Source organism: Phocoena phocoena, chromosome 1, assembly GCF_963924675.1.
Source record: "Phocoena phocoena chromosome 1, mPhoPho1.1, whole genome shotgun sequence".
Taxonomy (NCBI): domain Eukaryota; kingdom Metazoa; phylum Chordata; class Mammalia; order Artiodactyla; family Phocoenidae; genus Phocoena; species Phocoena phocoena.
In genome coordinates, this window is record NC_089219.1 from 124,020,407 (window position 1) to 124,040,163 (window position 19,757).

Genomic DNA, 19,757 nt, shown 5'->3' on the forward strand with positions numbered 1-19,757 from the left:
GAAAATCCAAGAAAATCGATTGGCACTATTTGAACCAATTTGAGAGTTCAGCAGGGTGACTAAATACACAAGATTAACACTAAGATCAATACCTGCTCTACACACCAGCGTTAACTAATTAGAAAATATAATGGAAAAAAGAAATACATGTAATAGTTCCAAATATATTCTAGGAATAAAACAACCAAAAAATAAAGAAACCAGACCTTTATGAGGAAATCTATAAAACTTTATTCAAAGACATTATTTAAAATCTCAGCCTCTTACTGTATGTTTCCTTCCAAACACTTAAGAAAAACTGCGTTTTTAAGAACCATGTTCTTTGAAACAATAATGTCATTTAAGAATGGGGAAAACCCAAATCAAATCATACTGGTGGTTTTCATCATCTTACCCGCCTCCCTCATCCTTAGATTGTAAACTTATTGAGGGAAAAGATCGTTAGTCGTGTTCCTCACTCTGTCCCCCCACCCAATACCTTTCACAATTCTCAGCACAGATTTGGCCCCTTACAGCTGTAAAACATCGAAGAACCTGAAGCACTTGCTGGTCCTCTTTCTCTCTACCTATTTTGATGGATGTTACGCAATAATATACCGAAATTGCTCCAAGCCTTCCACGTGATAAGACCTCCGCCAACGACTCATCCCAGACAATCAGAATACTCCTCACCTGTGACCTCTCCCCGCCCCCACCCTCCCCCAAGGCCGCAAGAGGGGGAATCTTACAGTCTCGGGCTGTTTTTCTCCTGGCGAGGCCAATGCGCCTGCGCATCGTGCCCTGATTGGCTGAGAGCTGCGGACCTGCGCGCGCAGGCCTCCACCTCGGTTACTAAGAGCGTGAGCCGAACGAGGGCGGGTGGGGGTGGCACTGTCTCTGGCCCCCTTTGAGGCCTGTACCACGCCCACCATGCCTAACCGCAGGGCCAGTCGCAATTCCTACTATTTCTTCGTGCAGGAGAAGATCCCCGAACTACGGCGGAGAGGCCTGCCCGTGGCTCACGTCGCTGATGCCATCCCCTACTGTTCCGCTGACTGGGCGGTAAGGCTGGAGGCCAGTGAGCCCAGGGTCGGGCGGTTGAGCAAATGGGAGGGAAACAAGACTCGAGGAGGCCAGTGACCCCTGGGCCCCTCCTGGAGGAGGAGGGACACTCCCACCCCCACCCTTCCGCGGCTCAGGGCAACCGACGCCGCTTCCGCCTCCCTGTAATGTGCAGGCGTCTACAGGCTGGGCCCTGGGCAGTAGGCCCTCACTGCTGCTGCTTGTCTCCCCCTTCTATCTCCTCAAGCTCCTGAGGGAGGAGGAAAAGAAGAAATATGCAGAAATGGCTCGAGAGTGGAGGGCTGCCCAGGGAAAAAACTCTGGGCCTTCGGAGAAGCAGGTAAAGTTAGCCAGAGAAGAGCAGTCACCTGCCTTGCACGTAGGCATGCTCAGTAAATGCTGGATGAGTGAATGGCAATGGTAGATGACTGGGTGATTTGGGTGAATGCAAAGAAGAGTTTTTCATTTTTTTCCTCACGTAAGAGAATGCCTGGTAAAAAAAAATAGCAGGCTCCGGTACTAGGGCACACCTGGGTATCATTTGATGGTGAAGGCCAGGGAAAATCCCCTTAGAAAACCTGCACCCAGTTGACCGTGATTAGCAAAGGGAGCGTTGATATTTAGGGTTTGTACTAGATGACCTCTAAGGGTCTCTTTCAACTCCTTTATGATTTAAGAACCCTTTTTCAAATGTTTGAAAGTAGTTTGCTCCCCTCTCTATCTCTTTTTTTTCTTTCTTTGCGGTATGCGGGCCTCTCACTGCTGTGGCCTCTCCTGCTGCGGAGCACAGGCTCCAGACGCGCAGGCTCAGCGGCCATGGCTCACGGGCCCAGCCGCTCCGCGGCGTGTGGGAATCTTCCCGGACAGGGGCACGAACCCGTGTCCCCTGCATCGGCAGGTGGACTCTCAACCACTGCGCCACCAGGGAAGACCCCCTCTCTTTTTTTGAATGACACCTGGAACAAGGCCAGTTTCTGTGTTTAAAGTATGGAAATAACAAGATTTATGGATGTTTGTGAATGTTTGTGTCTTACAGGTGAGAGTTGTATAAAGTTTATTTGGGTTAATTTGTGTGTAGCAGGATGTTAAAGCACTAAATAAAATTTGTTGCTGATTCATATCAAGAAAAGGCAAGGTAATTGTGGAATTTCCCTCCTCCCTCTGTGTTCTTCCCATTCTTACATAGCAAAAATTCTATTCTTATTATAAACTGTTAATATTGGATTGAAATTCGAGAGAGTTTTGCTTGTTTTAGGTTTGAGAGATTTTTATTTTATGGCTTTATGTTTGAGTAGACGCTCTAATAAGTTGAATATGTACTTGCGAACCATAATTTTTTTTTTTTACTTCTCACTACGGTGTCTTAAGACATCTCCCCTCAAAATGAAAGCCACGTTGTATGTATACGTCATTGAGACTTGGAGTCAGCACAATCTGGTTTTTACTTTGAGTGAAGAACAAATAATATTAGAGTACTTTGGGAAATGTTTTTTTTTTAATAAATTTATTTTTTGGCTGCATTGGGTCTTTGTTGCTGTGCGCGGGCTTTCTCTAGTTGCAGTGAGTGGGGCCTACTCTTTGTTGTGGTGCGCAGGCTTCCCATTGCGGTGGCTTCTCTTGTTTCGGAGCACGGGCTCTAGGCACGCGGGCTGCAGTAGTCGTGGCTCGTGGGCTCTAGTTGTGGCGCGCAGGCTCAGTTGCTCCGCAGCATGTGGGGTCTTCCCAGACTAGGGCTCGAACCCGTGTCCCCCTGCATTGGCAGGTGGATTCTTAACCACTGCGCCACCAGGGAAGTCCTGGGAAATATTTTTTTGGCCACTGGACAGGCATGTATTGTGTGACCCAGTAGGATTAGTTTAGATTATCAGTAGTGGGCAAATGGCTTTCAGCAGTAATTGGAGTGGTTATTTACCACTCAGCCTTTTGATACAAAATATTTATAGATTTTTGCCATTGTCTGCCTTTGGGTGTTGGTTTTGTTGACGATTATTTATTTATATACTCATTGGGTTTATTGGCCTGGAGAGGTTACCAAAGTAATCTGTGGGTTGTTTTGCAGTTATTTTACTAAATTTAAATGTATGGTATAAAGTGCCCAGCAAGAGTTTAAGTATGTGGCCAATGATTACCTTTTTCTTTAGAAACCTGTTTCCACCCCACTGAGGAGTCCGGGCATGCTTGTACCAAAGCAGAATGTTTCACCCCTGGATATGTCAGGCTTGTCTCTAAAAAGTGATCAAGGTAGAGTAATCCTAAAATGTTTGCTTAGATAAATTTGGGTGCTTAAAATACTATGATATATTGATCAGTAAACGTGTGTTCTGTTCATTTTGATTCTGCCTTTCAAAGTAATTGACTACAGGTGTTTGAACACGATGGCACTAAAGTTGTAAAAGATCGGGTAATGTGCTTTCGTTGAAGTAACACGGGAGATTTTTTTTTTTTTGCAAAAATCTGGTCTCTTGTTTTCTACCACTTCATATGTTATTAAACATACTTTTTGGATTTAAGTGTTTATAGCTAGACACTTACATACACTTGTTATAAAAGTAAAGATAAATTGAGCTAGCCTAGATAAAAACATAGCTAATCAGAGTCCTTCCTATTCCTTCTGGCTGTTTTTTATTAAATATGTTCTTTGTTAAAAATTTAATCTTCAGCATCTTAAGTGTGGCCAATCCTGGTAAATAAGACCTCCTTACATTCTCACATTTCTTTCTTTCTTTAGAGAATCTAAGTGGTCTTGTGTATATTGGTAAAAAGTAAAGAGTGAACTAAATTGTCCATAGTTTATATCAGTTTTTCTACACTGATTGTACTTGGTTTTATTTCCCTAGCCCTTATATTTCTTGAGTATGGGTCACAGCTTTTCTTAAGTCATTCCTGAGATTCAGGGCTTATGTACAGCTAAATTACGTAGAGCTGGCTGCAAGTTTGAATAATTTTGTTACTTCATGCAAAGAGTGGTTACTACTTTAATCCTTGATAAGTGTAATTATAAAAATTGATTAATTTACCTGGTATAGCTGATTTATTTTCTCTTTTCCAGCTCATTTAGGGATATAGGAACACAAGGAGAAAGGTTCTAAAACTTTTGGTTTTGTCAAAGGGGTAAATGCGAAATGCTCATCTTTTTGTGTTTTCTTTTTTATTTTTTTTAAGCTGTCCTTGGAGGCATTTTTTATTTTTTGAACATTTTTAGCCATGGCGAGCTACCTCCTCACTGTGAACAGCGCTTCCTCCCTTGTGAAATAGGCTGTGTTAAATATTCTCTCCAAGAAGGTATTATGGCAGATTTCCACAGCTTTATAAATCCTGGTAAGTGGCCAGTTAGAGTAGATGCTAGATCTTTAAAAGTTGTTTTTTATATTGACCTTATTTGATAATAGTATTTTTATTAAAAGCAGTTGTGTAGGTAAGTTCTTAAAGTGTAACACAGGACTTCATAATAATTGGATGAAAAACTTTAGAACTAAGTGTTGACACAGAGTTTTTGGTTTAGTCTTTTAACCTCAAGTAAGCATTAGAGTTGGGTGGATAGAATGCTTGAAAAATGTGTAGACTGCTATTTGCTTATTTGCAGTCTTACATCTTAGAATTTCCTGAAAGCTTCTTATACCTTTGCTCTTTTCTTTACCCCATCCTTCACCTCCACAGTCACTAGTTTTTAACTTGCTATTGCTTTATAACCTTGAGCAAAGTACTTATCCTTTCTGAACCTATTAGCTCTATAAATTGGGGATAATGCCTATTGGAGGCCTGTTCTAAGGAAGACATGAGAAGGTATGGAAATAGCGTAGTATTTAATAGGCTCTCGGGTATTCTCACTATTTTTTCTTCCTCCTACTCCACCCCATCAAAAGCAATTAGTAATGAAGACATAGGAATTGATTCAGTTCCCAAGTTGGTAAAGAGTAGTTAAGGGAGTACTATACCTTTAAAGGTAAGTGGGTGGAATGTGTAGGGGGAAGAGTAAAGGAGAAGAGGTTGGGAAAAGAAGAATTTCATCTTCAGTTTTATCAATTGCTTTAAAATTCATTAGGACAGTCCAGTACTTTTCCTTGTTTTGAGATAACAAGAAAAATTTTCCTACTTAACACTTAGGAGAGTTGCTGCTTAGGACACATCAAAAAACTACTTTTTTCTGTACGGGTGTAAGACATTAAAAAATAGAATTTGGAGACTTTTTTTCCTCCAAGAAATACGTAAATACCTTGCTATATCAAGGGCCTCATGAATCCCTGTGGCCTCTTCGTGGACCCCTGGCTAAGATTCCTTTAGCACAAATTTTCTTTACCTAGTATTTCTTTCTCTGTGAGGAATAACCTGCTTTTTAAAGTAGCTTAGACAATATACCAAGATTCTTTGATAGTCATAATAGCTTTGGTTAGGAAAAAAGTCCCCTAGGAGGGTTTAATCTTCTGTAATTTCACATAGCAGTAACAAGTACCTATGTTATGATTTGGTTATCCTGTGGAATATTACTGTAGCACAACCGGAGAGCTTCCAGATTTCTGCTTCTCTCAATAAAATATTTTGTATTACAGGTGAAATTCCACGAGGATTTCGGTTTCATTGTCAGGCTGCAAGTAAGTATAAAGTAATGGGGTAGAATATAGGCATTGAATACGTGTGTACCTGGTTAAGATGCTGCTTTAAACAGACACATAAAACATTGATTGGGGGGAAGAATAACCTAAATTATTGTTGGAGAATCTTCATAGAAGTGGTAGATGGTGTATGTAATCCTCAAAAACTTTATAATTATATAGAATGAAAGGATAATATCCTTTTCCCTTTATGGAGATTGTGTTTTTACTTTCTTCTTTTTTTCTGCTTATATCGTTTGGCTTAAAGATCAGCGGCTTTTACCCGCCAGGTGCATAGGTAGGTCTTTTAACAGGTATCAGGTTACCTAGATTTAGGGCCATTCACAGGAATATCCATTCAAAATCAAGGGATAAAAAGTCGATACTGGGCCTCCCTGGTGGCGCAGTGGTTGAGAGTCCGCCTGCCAATGCAGCGGACATGGGTTCGTGCCCCGGTCTGGGAGGATCCCACATGCCGCGGAGCAGCTGGGCCCGTGAGCCATGGCCGCTGAGCCTGCGCATCCGGAGCCTGTGGTCTGCAACGGGAGAGGCCACAACAGTGAGAGGCCTGAGTACCGCAAAAAAAAAAAAAAAAAAAAGTTGATACTTCAAAAATAACAGAATGTTATACAGCAAAACAGCTATGAATTAATTTTTCAGATAAGGAAAACGGGTTTCTATTTTAAGTATTTTGCAACCAAAGGATGTGACTGTATATCTAAGCTCTTGTACTCTTTTCTAGAAACTAGATTTTAACCAGTTTCTTATTTGATTCAAATGAAAATCATGATAATAGGTTTGCTTTTTAAGTTTTATTCAAAATGTCAGTTTTTTTCTTAAAAATGTAGGCAATTAGCCAGTAGAAGTGTTTGAAATTAGAAATAAGTTTTTCAAATCTGCCATAACAAGCAGCTGTTTTGTAATACTTACATTGTTCTTTATAAGTGAAAAGAATATTTTAGACTCATTTTTGGTTCTGTCCTTTGAGTTTTTTCCAGTCTTAGTGAAAAATATGTCCTAGTCCTTTTTTTGTTTGCCTGGGATCAGGGCTGTAGGCCTTGGAACAAAGAGTTTAAGGCAATTTTTTTTAGTAAGTTTGTAGCTTTGAAAAAAATTCTGTTGTAACTTTGAGGTGTGAACCTAGCTAATCTCAAGTGTTACATTGTCTGAGGTTATTTGACAAAATAGGCAGTGGTAAAACCAAAAATAGAAACTTAGCTGGTGAATTAATTTCACATTTTTACTTAAGTTCCTTTTCTGGTTTGTTCATCTGATGAGTGCATTGGAATCTCTATGTGCCAGACACTCATTTGTGAGAATGTCCCTTTACTGTTCATTTTGTTTCTGATTAAATTTTAAAAAAAATTATTTTTAAAGGCTTATTTTTACAGTCTTTCCAAATTAACTGATTAACAGAAAGTGTGGTTCTTTTTTTTCTAACATTTTTATTGGGGTATAATTGCTTTACAATGGTGTGTTAGTTTCTGCTTTATAATAAAGTGAATCAGCTATACATATACATATATCCCCATATCTCCTCCCTCTTGTGTCTCCCTCCCTCCCTCCCTATCCCACCCCTCTAGGTGGTCACAAAGCACCGAGCTGATCTCCCTGTGCTATCTGGCTGCTTCCCACTAGCTATCTGTTTTACATTTGGTAGTGTATATATGTCCATGCCACTGTCTCACTTCATCTCAGCTTACCCTTCCCCCTCCCCGTGTCCTCAAGTCCATTCTCTACATCTGCATCTTTATTCCTGTCCTGCTAGGTCCTTCAGAACCTTTTTTTTTTTTAGATTCCATATATATGTGTTAGCACATGGTATTTGTTTTTCTGTTTCTGACTTACTTCACTCTGTATGACAGACTCTAGGTCCATCCACCTCACTACAAATAATTTCATTTCTTTTTATGGCTGAGTAATATTCCATTGTATATATGTGCCACATCTTCTTTATCCATTCATCTGTCAATGGACGCTTAGGTTGCTTCCATGTCCTGGATATTGTAAATAGAGCTCCAATGAACATTGTGGTACATGACTCTTTTTGAATTATGGTTTTCTAAGGGTATATGCCCAGTAATGGCATTGCTGGGTCGTATGGTAGTTCCATTTTTAGTTTTTTTAAGGAACCTCCATACTGTTCTCCATAGTGGCTGTATCAATTTACATTCCCACCAGCAGTGCAAGAGGGTTCCCTTTTCTCCACACCCTCTCCAGCATTTACTGTTTGTAGATTTTTTGATGATGACTATTCTGACTGGTGTGAGGTGATACCTCATTGTAGTTTTGATTTGCATTTCTCTAATGGTTAGTGATGTTGAGCATCCTCCCATTTACCATTGGAACAAAAAGAATAAAATACCTAGGAATAAACCTACCTAAGAAGACAAAAGACCTGTATAGAAAGGTCTTATAGAAAACTGTAAGACACTGATGAAAGAAATTAAGGATGATACAAACAGATGGAGAGATATACCATGTTCTTGGATTGGAAGAATCAACATTGTGAAAATGACTATACTACCCAAAGCAATCTACAGATTCAGTGCATTCCCTATCAAACTACCAATGGCATTTTTCACACAACTAGAACAAAAAATTTCACAATTCGTAGAGAAAGTGTGGTTCTTAGAAACAAACCTATTAAGGACTCTAGGAATGTTTTCTTGAGTTTTTTTTCAGACTAATTAAAACTGAGCACAATGTTTTTCATTCAGGAAACCTAAGATCCTTGGAGCTCACAAATTTAAGCATGTCTTAAATTGCCAATTTGATAACCCTGAGAAATGTGCCAGTTAAATAAGACAAATGAGTGTATTAGAGTGACAGCTATGTCGACATAATAACTAAAAATGCCCAGGCTAGTGTAATCAAGCTGATATTTAGGAAAAGACCGTGTTTCATACAGTAACACACTGAAGCAATTAAAATTTGACGTGGTTACAATTTGATTAGAAGTTAAGGAATGTGCATGTAGATGTTTCAAATGCTCCTGTGCTATCTGACCTTTTAAGAAGTAGTTACAAGTGAAATCAAGCGAAGGCTTCATGGGCATTATGGTTTAGCACATAATATCGAAGAATTTCAAGATTGGAAGAGATTTTGATACAGACTCCCCCCCCCACAACCCATATGTTCCTCTGAAGGGGAGTGCAGGTTCTGTATGTGTGTGTTGGAGTGGGGAGGAGGAGGTAGGAGGTTTGGGCCCATCTCATTCTCCCACACTTCCCCAGAGCAACTCTGCTTCTATCTATTTCACTAATTAATGATTTTTGAGAGAGAAGCTCTGCTTTAAAAGGAGCAAAGCCTTAGAAACTGCTTTTAGCTTCCTGTACAAAAGGTCTGTCAGCTTTTAAAATGAAGCTTCATACACAAAAACATCATAACATTCACTGAAGGTGGAAAGAGTATTAATGATCAGCAGTGCACCTGCTGATCAGTCAGCTGAAGAAATAGCACATTGCTGTTATCATTGAAGACCCCTGTATTTTTCCCTGATTTCATCCTCCCTCTTAAGAGAACCACTGTTCTGAATTTTGTGTTAGTTCCTTTGTTTTATGAATAATTTTATGATAAATACATATTTAAATGGTGTATTTAATTCTGCTTGAACTTTGATTTAACATATTGTGTATATTTCTTTACTTGTATTTTTTTTTTAACTCAACAGTGTCTTTTCCCCATTTTTTCATTGGATTGTTTTTCATCTTTTTTTGGTTTATGGAAGTTTATAATATGTTTTTATTGATTGTTTTAATTGTGTGCAGATACCTGTTTGCAGTTGGTGCCTTGCATTTTTTTAACTCTCTTTATGGTGTATTTTAGTGAACAGAAGTTTTTATTTTTAGTTCAGTAAATGTATCTTTTCCATCATGGTTGTGGGGTTTTTTGGTCTTATTTAAGATTTCCCTTCTACTTGAAGGCCATGAAGATATATTTATTTTCTTCTATAGTTCCAAGTTCTTATTCCACCTGGAATTGACTTATGTATGATGTGAGGAAAAGATTCGGTTCCGTTTTTTTCACATGTGGATAATCAGTTGTCTCAGCGTATTTTATTGAATAATCAATTTTTCCCCATATGTCGTGCCACCTGTATCATATCACGTTTCATTTTATGCATGAGTCTTTCTGATATCTTCTGTTCTATAGACCTGCTTGTTTTTTGGTGCCCATGTCATATGTTAAACGTGATATTTTGATCATATTTACTTGACTGTGTTCTTTTGGAATATTGTGGTTATTCTTGACTTTTTGCTTTTCCACATACAATTCAGAATCAGTTTATCATGCTTCACAAAAAGCTTGTTGAGATTTAGAATCTCAGGATTTGGAACCACAGGATTCTAATCTCAGGATTTGGGTTTTTCTTGAGGGGGTGTTTATGTATTTTTATATTTTTAAATTTTTAAATGTTATGCAATTTTTTTTTTTTTTTTTTTTTTTTTTGCGGTACGTGGGCTTCTCACTGTTGTGGCCTCTCCCGTTGCGGAGCACAGGCTCCGGACGCGCAGGCCCAGCGGCCATGGCTCACGGGCCCAGCCGCTCCGCGGCATGTGGGATCTTCCCGGACCGGGGCACGAACCCGTGTCCCCTGCATCGGCAGGCGGACTCTCAACCACTGTGCCACCAGGGAAGCCCCAAACGTTATGCAATTTTAAAGATCACTTTCTACTTACAGATACTACAGAATATTGGCTATATTCTCTATGTTGTACAATACATTCTTGATCCTGTCTTACAGCCAGTACTTTGTACCTCCCACTCCCCCACTCCTATATTGCACCTCTCCCACTGGTAGCCACTGGTTAGTTCTTTATATGTGTGAGTTTGCTTCTTTTATGCTATATTCGCTAGTTTGTTTTTTTAGAACCACATATAAGCGATGTCATGCAATATTGATCTCTCTCTGTCTGGCTTCTTCACTTAGCATAGTGCCCTCCAAGTCCATCCACGTTGCTGCACATGGCAGAATTGTGTTCTTTTCTGTGGCTGAGTAGTAGTCCTATGCATATATATATACCACAGCTGCTTCTTTAATTTTTATTTTATATTAGAATATAGTTGATTTACAACATTGTGTTAGTTTCAGGTATACAGAAAACTGATATAGTTATACATATGTCTATTCTTCTTCAGATTCTTTTCCCATATAGGTTATTACAGAGTATTGAGTAGAGTTCCCTGTGCTATACAGTAGATCCTTGTTAATTATCAATTTTATGTATAGTAGTGTGTATATGTTAATCCCAAACTCCTAATTTATCCCTCCCCCCCCACCTTTCCCCTTTGGTAACCATAAATTTGTTTTCTGAGTCTATGAATCTTTTTGTAAGTAAGTTCATTTGTATCATTTTTCTTTTTTAGATTCAACATATAAGGAATATCATATGATATTTGTCTTTGGCTTACTTCACTGAATATAATATTCTCTGCGTCCATCCATGTTGCTGCAAATGGCATTATATTATTCTTTCTTATGGCTGAGTATATTCCATTGTATATGTGTACCACATCTTTATCCATTGCTCTTTCGATGGATATTTAGGTTGCTTCCGTGTCTTAGCTATTTGAAATAGTGCTGCAGTGAACACTGGGGTGCATGTATCTTTTTGAAATATGGTTTTCTCTGGATATATGCCCAGGAGTGCAATTGCTAGATCATATGGCAGCTCTATTTTTAGTTTTTTAAGAAACCTCCATACTCTTCTCCATAATGGTTGTACCAGTTTACATTCCCAGCAAGAGTTTAGGAGGGTTCCCTTTTCTCCACACCCTCTCCAGCATTTACGGTTTGTAAACTTTTTGATGATAGCCATTCTAACGAGTGTGAGGTAATAACTCACTGTAGTTTTGGTTTACATTTCTCTAATAATTAGTGACGTTGAGCATCTTTTCACGTGCTTTTTGGCCATCTGTATGTCTTCTTTGGAGAAATATATCTTTAGGCCTTCTATCCATTTTTTTTTAACATCTTTATTGGGGTAAAATTGCTTTACAATGGTGTGTTAGTTTCTGCTTTATAACAAAGTGAATCAGCTATACATATACTTATGTCCCCATATCTCTTCCCTCTTGTGTCTCCCTCCCTCCCACCCTCCCTATCCCACCCCTCTAGGTGGTCACAAAGCACCGAGCTGATCTCCCTGTGCTGTGCGGCTGCTTCCCACTAGCTATCTACCTTACGTTTGGTAGTGTATATATGTCCATGCCTCTCTCTCGCTTTGTCACAGCTCACTCTTCCCGCTCCCCATATCCTCAAGTCTGTTCTCTAGTAGGTCTGTGTCTTTACTCCTATCTTACTCCTACGTTCTTCATGACATTTTTTTTCTTAAATTCCATATATATGTGTTAGCATACGGTATCTGTCTTTCTCTTTCTGACTTCACTCTGTATGACAGACTCTAGGTCTATCCACCTCATTACAAATAGTTAATTTCATTTCTTTTTATGGCTGAGTAATATTCCATTGTATATATGTGCCACAACTTCTTTATCCATTCATCCGATGATGGGCACTTAGGTTCCTTCCATCTCCGGGCTATTGTAAATAGAGCTGCAATGAACATTCTGGTACGTGACTCTTTTTGAATTATGGTTTTCTCAGGGTATGTGCCCAGTAGTGGGGATTGCTGGGTCATATGGTAGTTTTATTTGTAGTTTTTTAAGGAACCTCCATACTGTTCTCCGTAGTGGCTGTACCAATTCACATTCCCACCAGCAGTGCAGGAGTGTTCCCTTTTCTCCACATCCTCTCCAGCATTTATTGTTTCTAGGTTTTTTGATGATGGCCATTCTGACTGGTGTGAGATGATATCTCATTGTAGTTTCAATTTGCATTTCTCTAATGATTGATGATGCTGAGCGTTCTTTCATGTGTTTGTTGGCAGTCTGTATATCTTCTTTGGAGAAATGTCTATTTAGGTCTTCTGCCCATTTTTGGATTTGGTTGTTTTTTGTTATTGAGCTGTATGAGCTGCTTGTAAATTTAGGAAATTAATCCTTTGTCAGTTGCTTCATTTGCAAATATTTTCTCCCACTCTGAGGGTTGTCTTTTGGTCTTGTTGATGGTTTCCTTTGCTCTGCAAAAGCTTTGAAGTTTCATTAGGTCTCATTTGTTTATTTTTGTTTTTATTTCCATTTCTCTAGGAGGTGGGGCAAAAAGGAACTTGCTGTGATTTATGTCATAGAGTGTTCTGCCTGTGTTTTCCTCTGAGAGTTTGATAGTTTCTGGCCTTACATTTAGGTCTTGAATCCATTTTGAGCTTATTTTTGTGCATGGTGTTAGGGAGTGATCTAATCTTATACTTTACATGTGCCTGTCCAGTTTTCCCAGCACCACTTATTGAAGAGGCTGTCCTTTCTCCACTGTACATTCCTGCCTCCTTTATCAAAGATAAGGTGACCATATGTGGGTGGGCATATCTCTGGGCTTTCAATCCTGTTCCATTGATCTATCTTTCTGTTTTTGTGCTAGTACCATACTCTCTTGATTATTGTAGCTTTGTAGTATACTCTGAAGTCAGGGAGCCTGATTCCTCCAGCTCCGTTTTTCATTCTCAAGATTGCTTTGGCTATTTGGGGGCTTTTGTGTTTCCATACAAATTGTGAAATTTTTTGTTCCAGTTCTGTGAAAAATGCCAGTGGTAGTTTAATAGAGATTGCATTGAATCTGTAGATTGCTTTGGGTACTAGAGTCATTTTCACAATGTTGATTCTTCCAATCCAAGAACATGGTGTATCTCTCCATCTATTTGTATCATCTTTAATTTCTTCATCAGTGTCTTATAATTTTCTGCATACAGGTCTTTTGTCTCCTTAGGTAGGTTTATTCCTAGATATTTTATTCTTTTTGTTGCAGTGGTAAATGGGAGTGTTTTCTTGATTTCATGTTCAGATTTTTCATCATTAGTGTCTAGGAATGCCAGATTTCTGTGCATCAATTTTGCATCCTGCAACTTTACCAAATTCGTTGATTAGCTCTAGTAGTTTTCTGGTAGCATCTTTAGGATTCTCTATGTATAGTATCAGGTCATCTGCAAACAGTGACAGCTTTACTTCTTCTTTTCCGATTTGGATGCCTTTTATTTCCTTTTCTTCTCTGATGGCTGTGGCTAAAACTTCCAAAACTATGTTGAATAAGAGTGGTGAGAGTGGGCAACCTTGTCTTGTTCCTGATCTTAGTGGAAATGCTTTCACTTTTTCACCATTGAGGACGATGTTGGCTGTGGGTTTGTCATATATGGCCTTTACAATGTTGAGGACAGTTCCCTCTATGCCTACTTTCTGCAGGGTTTTTATCATAAGTGGGTGTTGAATTTTGTCGAAAGCTTTCTCTGCATCTATGGAGATGATCGTATGGTTTTTCTCCTTCAATTTGTTAATATGGTTTATCACATTGATAGATTTGCGTATATTGAAGAATCCTTGCATTCCTGGAATAAACCCCACTTGATCATGGTGTATGATCCTTTTAATGTGTTGTTGGATTCTGTTTGCTAGTATTTTGTTGAGGATTTTTGCATCTATGTTCATCAGTGATATTGGCCTGTAGTTTTCTTTCTTTGTGACATCCTTGTCTGGTTTTGGTATCAGGGTGATGGTGGCCTCGTAGAATGAGTTTGGGAGTGTTCCTCCCTCTGCTATATTTTGGAAGAGTTTGAGCAGGATAGGTGTTACCTCTTCTCTCAATGTTTGATAGAATTCGCCTGTGAAGCCATCTGGTCCTGGGCTTTTGTTTGTTGGAAGCTTTTTAATCACAGTTTCAATTTCAGTGCTTGTGATTGGTCTGTTCATAGTTTCTATTTCTTCCTGGTTCAGTCTTGGCAGGCAGGTTGTGCATTTCTAAGAATTTGTCCATTTCTTCCAGGTTGTCCATTTTATTGGCATAGAGTTGCTTGTAGTAATCTCTCATGATCTTTTTTATTTCTGCAGTGTCAATTGTTCTCCTTTTTCATTTCTAATTCTGTTGATTTGAGTCTTCTCCCTTTTTTTCTTGATGAGTCTGGCTAATGGTTTATCTATTTTGTTTATCTTCTCAAAGAGCCAGCTTTTAGTTTTATTGATCTTTGCTATCATTTCCTTCATTTCTTTTTCATTTATTTCTGATCTGATTTTTATGATTTCTTTTCTTCTGCTAACTTTGGGGTTTTTTGTTCTTCTTTCTCTAATTGCTTTAGGTGCAAGGTTAGGTTGTTTATTCGAGATGTTTCCTGTGTCTTAAGGTAGGCTTGTATTGCTATAAACTTCCCTCTTAGAACTGCTTTTGCTGTATCCCATAGGTTTTGGGTTGTTGTGTCTCCATTGTCATTTGTTTCTAGGTATTTCTTCCCTCTTTGATTTCTTCAGTGATCACTTCGTTATTAAGTAGTGTATTGTTCAGCCTCCATGTGTTTGTATTTTTTACAGATCTTTTCCTGTAATTGATATCTAGTCTCATAGCATTGTTGTCAGAAAAGATACTTGATACAATTTCAATTTTCTTAAATTTACCAAGGCTTCATTTGTGACCCAAGATACGATCTATCTTGGAGAATGTTCCATGAGCACTTGAGAAAAATGTGTATTCTGTTGTTTTTGGATGGAGTGTCCTATAAGTATCAATTAAGTCTATCTTGTTTAATGTATCATTTAAAGCTTGTGTTTCCTTATTTATTTTCATTTTGGATGATCTGTCCATGGGTGAAAGTGGGGTGTTAAAGTCCCCTACTATGAATGTGTTACTGTCCATTTCCCCTTTTATGGCTGCTAGTATTTGCCTTATGTATTGAGGTGCTCCTATGTTGGGTGCATAAATATTTACAAGTGTTATGTCTTCTTCTTGGGTCGATCCCTTGATCATTATGTAGTGTCCTTCTTTGTCTTTTCTAATAGTCTTTATTTTAAAGTCTATTTTGTCTGATATGAGAATTGCTACTCCAACTTTCTTTTGGTTTCCATTTGCATGGAATATCTTTTTCCATCCCCTTACTTTCAGTCTGTATGTGTCTCTAGGTCTGAAGTGGGTCTCATGTAGACAGCAAATATATGGGTCTTGTTGTTGTATCCATTCAGCCAATCTGTGTCTTTTGGTGGGAGCATGTAGTCCATTTACATTTAAGGTAATTATCGATATGTATGTTCCTATTCCCATTTTGTAAATTGTTTTGGGTTCGTTATTGTAGGTCTTTTCCTTCTCTTGTGTTTCTTGCCTAGAGAGGTTCCTTTATCATTTGTTTTAAAGCTGGTTTGGTGTTGCTGAACTCTCTCAGCTTTTGCTTGTCTGTAAAGGTTTTAATTTCTCCATCAAATCTGAATGAGATCCTTGCTGGGTAGAGTAATCTTGGTTGCAGGTTTTTCTCCTTCATCACTTTAAATATGTCCTGCCAGTCCCTTCTGGCTTGCAGTTTCTGCTGAAAGATCAACTGTTAACCTTATGGGGATTCCCCTGTGTGTTATCTGTTGTTTTCCCCTTGCTGCTTTTAATATGCTTTCTGTGTATTTACTTTTTGACAGTTTGATTAATATGTGTCTTGGCGTATTTCTCCTTGGATTTATCCTGTATGTGACTCTCTGTGCTTCCTGGACTTGATTAACGATTTCCTTTCCCATATTAGGGAAGTTTTCAACTATAATCTCTTCAAATATTTTCTCAGTCCCTTTCTTTTTCTCTTCTTCTGGAACCCCTATAATTCGAATGTTAGTGCGTTTAATGTTGTCCCAGAGGTCTCTGAGACTATCCTCAATTCTTTTCATTCTTTTTTCTTTATTCTGCTCTGCAGTAGTTATTTCCACTATTTTATCTTCCAGGTCACTTATCCGTTCTTCTGCCTCAGTTATTCTGCTATTGATCCCATCTGGAGTGTTTTTCATTTCATTTATTGTGTTGTTCATCATTGTTTGTTTCATCTATAGTTCTTTTAGGTCCTTGTTAAATGTTTCTTGCATTTTCTGTATTCTATTTCCAAGATTTTGGATGATCTTTACTATCATTATTCTGAATTCTTTTTCAGGTAGACTGCCTATTTCCTCTTCATTTGTTAGGTCTGGTGGGTTTTTATCTTGCTCCTTCATCTGCTGTATGTTTTTCTGTCTTCTCATTTTGTTTATCTTACTGTGTTTGGGGTCTCCGTTTTGTAGGCTGCAGGTTCGTAGTTCCCGTTGTTTTTGGTGTCTGTCCCCAGTGGCTAAGGTTGGTTCCGTGGGTTGTGTAGGCTTCCTGGTGGAAGGGACTAGTGCCTGTGTTCTGGTGGACAAGGCTGATTCTTGTCTCTCTGGTGGGCAGGTCCACATCTGGTGGTGTGTTTTGGGGTGTCTGTGGACTTATTATGATTTTAGGCAGCCTTTCTGCTAATGGGTGGGGTTGTGTTCCTGTTTTGCTAGTTGTTTGGCATAGGGTGTCCAGCACTGTAGCTTGCTGGTTGTTGAGTGAAGCTGGGTGCTGTCGTTGAGATGGAGATCTCTGGGAGATTTTCGCCGTTTGATATTATGTGGAGCTGGGAGCTCTCTTGTTGACCAGTGTCCTGAAGTTGGCTCTCCCACCTCAGAGGCACAGCACTGACTCCTGGCTGCAGCACCAAGAGCCTTTCATCCACATGGCAATTCTAATAGTAACTTTTACTTTTCGACCACTTCCCAAAATTGTAGTTCTCTTTTTCTGTGTAGCAGCTTTGGATGGTTCCTTCACCGATGGAGAAGTTATCCAGTGGTACTTTCGCACTGCCCTAGTCTCAAAGCTCTGTGTATGCTCTTTAGATGGTTAACACATTTACCCCAAGAGCAACGCTGCAAGCTTGGCAGGCCTGCCTCTGAGCTGGGATCCAGATACCAAATCTTGTTTACCCCAAGTTGTTGAATTTTTTCAGTTTTATCACATTGCATACTCTAGTTTGCTTCCTCTACTTAGCTTCCAAATATTGGTTGTTGGGTTTTTACCCTCCAGGAAGGAGATTGCAAGAGTCTTTTCTGGAGAAACTTCTGTGATCCTAAGCCCTTTTAAGTCAGGAACTGAGGGAGATTCTGACACTCTTCTTGCTGTAGTCACCAGCACCAATAGACACTGGCATCTGCACATCCTCTCCAAAGATGATTCATGGACAGCTTTATCTCTGCTAGTGTTGGAGGGTCTCCTGCAGAGGTGGGGGGTGGCTGTGGCTCACCTTGGGGACAAGGACACTGGCAGCAGAAGTTCTGGGAAGTACTCCTTGGTGTGAGCCCTCCCAGAGTCTGCTATTAGCCCCACAAAACAGCACAGGTAGGCTCCAGTGTTCGGTTGCCTCAGGCCAAACAACCTATCCATTTTTTTTAACATCTTTATTGGAGTATAATTGCTTTACAATGGTGTGTTAGTTTCTGCTTTAAAACAAAGTGAATCAGTTATACATATGTTCCCATATCTCTTCCCACCCTCCCTCTCCCACCCCTCTAGGTGGTCACAAACCACCGACCTGATCTCCCTGTGCTATGCAGCTGCTTCCTACTTGCTATCTATTTTACGTTTGGTAGTGTATATATGCCCATGCCACTCTCTCACTTTGTCAGAGCTTACCCTTCCCCCTCCCCATATCCTCAAGTCCATTCTCTAGTAGGTCTGTGTCTTTATTCCCATCTTACCCCTAGGTTCTTCATGAACTTTTTTTTTCTTAGATTCCATATATATGTGGTGGCATACGGTATTTGTTTTTCTCCTTCTGACTTACTTCATGCTCTATGACAGACTCTAGTTCCATCCACCTCACTACAAATAACTCAATTTCGTTTCTTTTTATGGCTGAGTAATACTCCATTGTATATATGTGCCACATCTTCTTTATCCACTCATCTGTTGATGGACACTTAGGTTGCTTCCATGTCCTGGCTATTGTAAATAGTGGTGAAATGAACATTTTGGTACATGACTCTTTTTGAATTATGGTTTTCTCAGGGTATATGCCCAGTAGTGGGATTGCTGGGTCGTATGGCAATTCTATTTGTAGTTTTTTAAGGAACCTCCATACTGTTCTCCATAGTGGCTGTATCACTTTGCATTCCCACCAACAGTGCAAGAGTGTTCCCTTTTCTCCACACCCTCTCCAGGATTTATTGTTTCTAGATTTTTTTTGATGATGGCCATTCTGACTGGTGTGAGATGATATCTCATTGTAGTTTTGATTTTCATTTCTCTAATGATTAATGATGTTGAGCGTTCTTTCATGTGTTTGTGGGCAATCTGTATATCTTCTTTGGAGAAATGTCTATTTCGGTCTTCTGCCCATTTTTGGATTGGGTTTTTGTTTGTCTTTTTGTTATTGAGTGCATGAACTGCTTGTGAATTATGGAGATTAATCCTTTGTCAGTTACTTCATTTGCAAATATTTTCTCCCATTCTGAGGGGTTGTCTTTTGGTCCTGTTTATGGTTTCCTTTGCTGTGCAAAAGCTTTGAAGATTCATTAGGTCCCATTTGTTGATTTTTGTTTTTATTTCCATTTCTCTAGGAGGTGGGTCAAAAAGGATCTTGCTGTGATTTATGTCATAGAGTGTTCTGCCGATATTTTCCTCTAAGAGTTTGATAGTGTCTGGCCTTACATTTAGGTCTTTAATCCATTTTGAGTTTATTTTTGTGTATGATGTTAGGGAGTGTTCTAATTTCATACTTTTACATGTAGCTGTCCAGTTTTCCCAGCACCACTTATTGAAGAGGCTGTCTTTTCTCCACTGTATATTCTTGCCTCCTTTATCAAAGATAAAGTGTCTATATGTGCATGGTTTTATGTCTGGGCTTTCTATCCTGTTCCACTGATCTGTATTTCTGTGTTTGTGCCAGTACCATACTGTCTTGATTACTGTAGCTTTGTAGTATAGTCTGAAGTCAGGGAGCCTGATTCCTCCAGCTCCATTTTTCGTTCTCAAGATTGCTTTGGCTATTCAGGGTTCTACCCATTTTTTGATTGGGTTGTTTATTTTTTTGATACTGAGCTGCATGAGCTGTTTGTAGATTTGGGAGATTAATGCATTGTTGGTCACCTCATTTGGAAATGTTTTCTCCCATTCTGTGGGTTGTCTTTTTGTTTATGGTTTCCTTTGCTGTGCAAAAGCTTTTAAGTTTAATTCAGTCTAATTTATTTATTATTTTTGTTTTCATTACTCTAGGAGGTGAATCCAAAAAG

The 19,757-nt window shown here is 39.2% G+C and overlaps 1 protein-coding gene across 3 annotated transcripts in view; it reads left to right on the plus strand.

Moving 5' to 3' along the window:
• The first annotated feature begins 822 nt into the window (after positions 1–822).
• The window catches only part of MAEL (maelstrom spermatogenic transposon silencer), a 69,041-nt gene continuing 50,106 nt past the window's right edge, over positions 823–19,757 (plus strand). Inside the window, exons 1-5 of one of the 3 annotated variants that reach the window (XM_065882341.1) lie at positions 848–1,041; positions 1,289–1,381; positions 3,183–3,282; positions 4,204–4,359; positions 5,589–5,630. In XM_065882341.1, the coding sequence (XP_065738413.1) occupies positions 910–1,041; positions 1,289–1,381; positions 3,183–3,282; positions 4,204–4,359; positions 5,589–5,630 (523 nt within the window). In that variant the 5' untranslated portion in view covers positions 848–909. Of the gene's footprint in view, positions 1,042–1,288; positions 1,382–3,182; positions 3,283–4,203; positions 4,360–5,588; positions 5,631–19,757 lie in introns of all 3 variants that reach the window. The other 2 variants (XM_065882347.1, XM_065882350.1) reach the window with 2 other exon arrangements.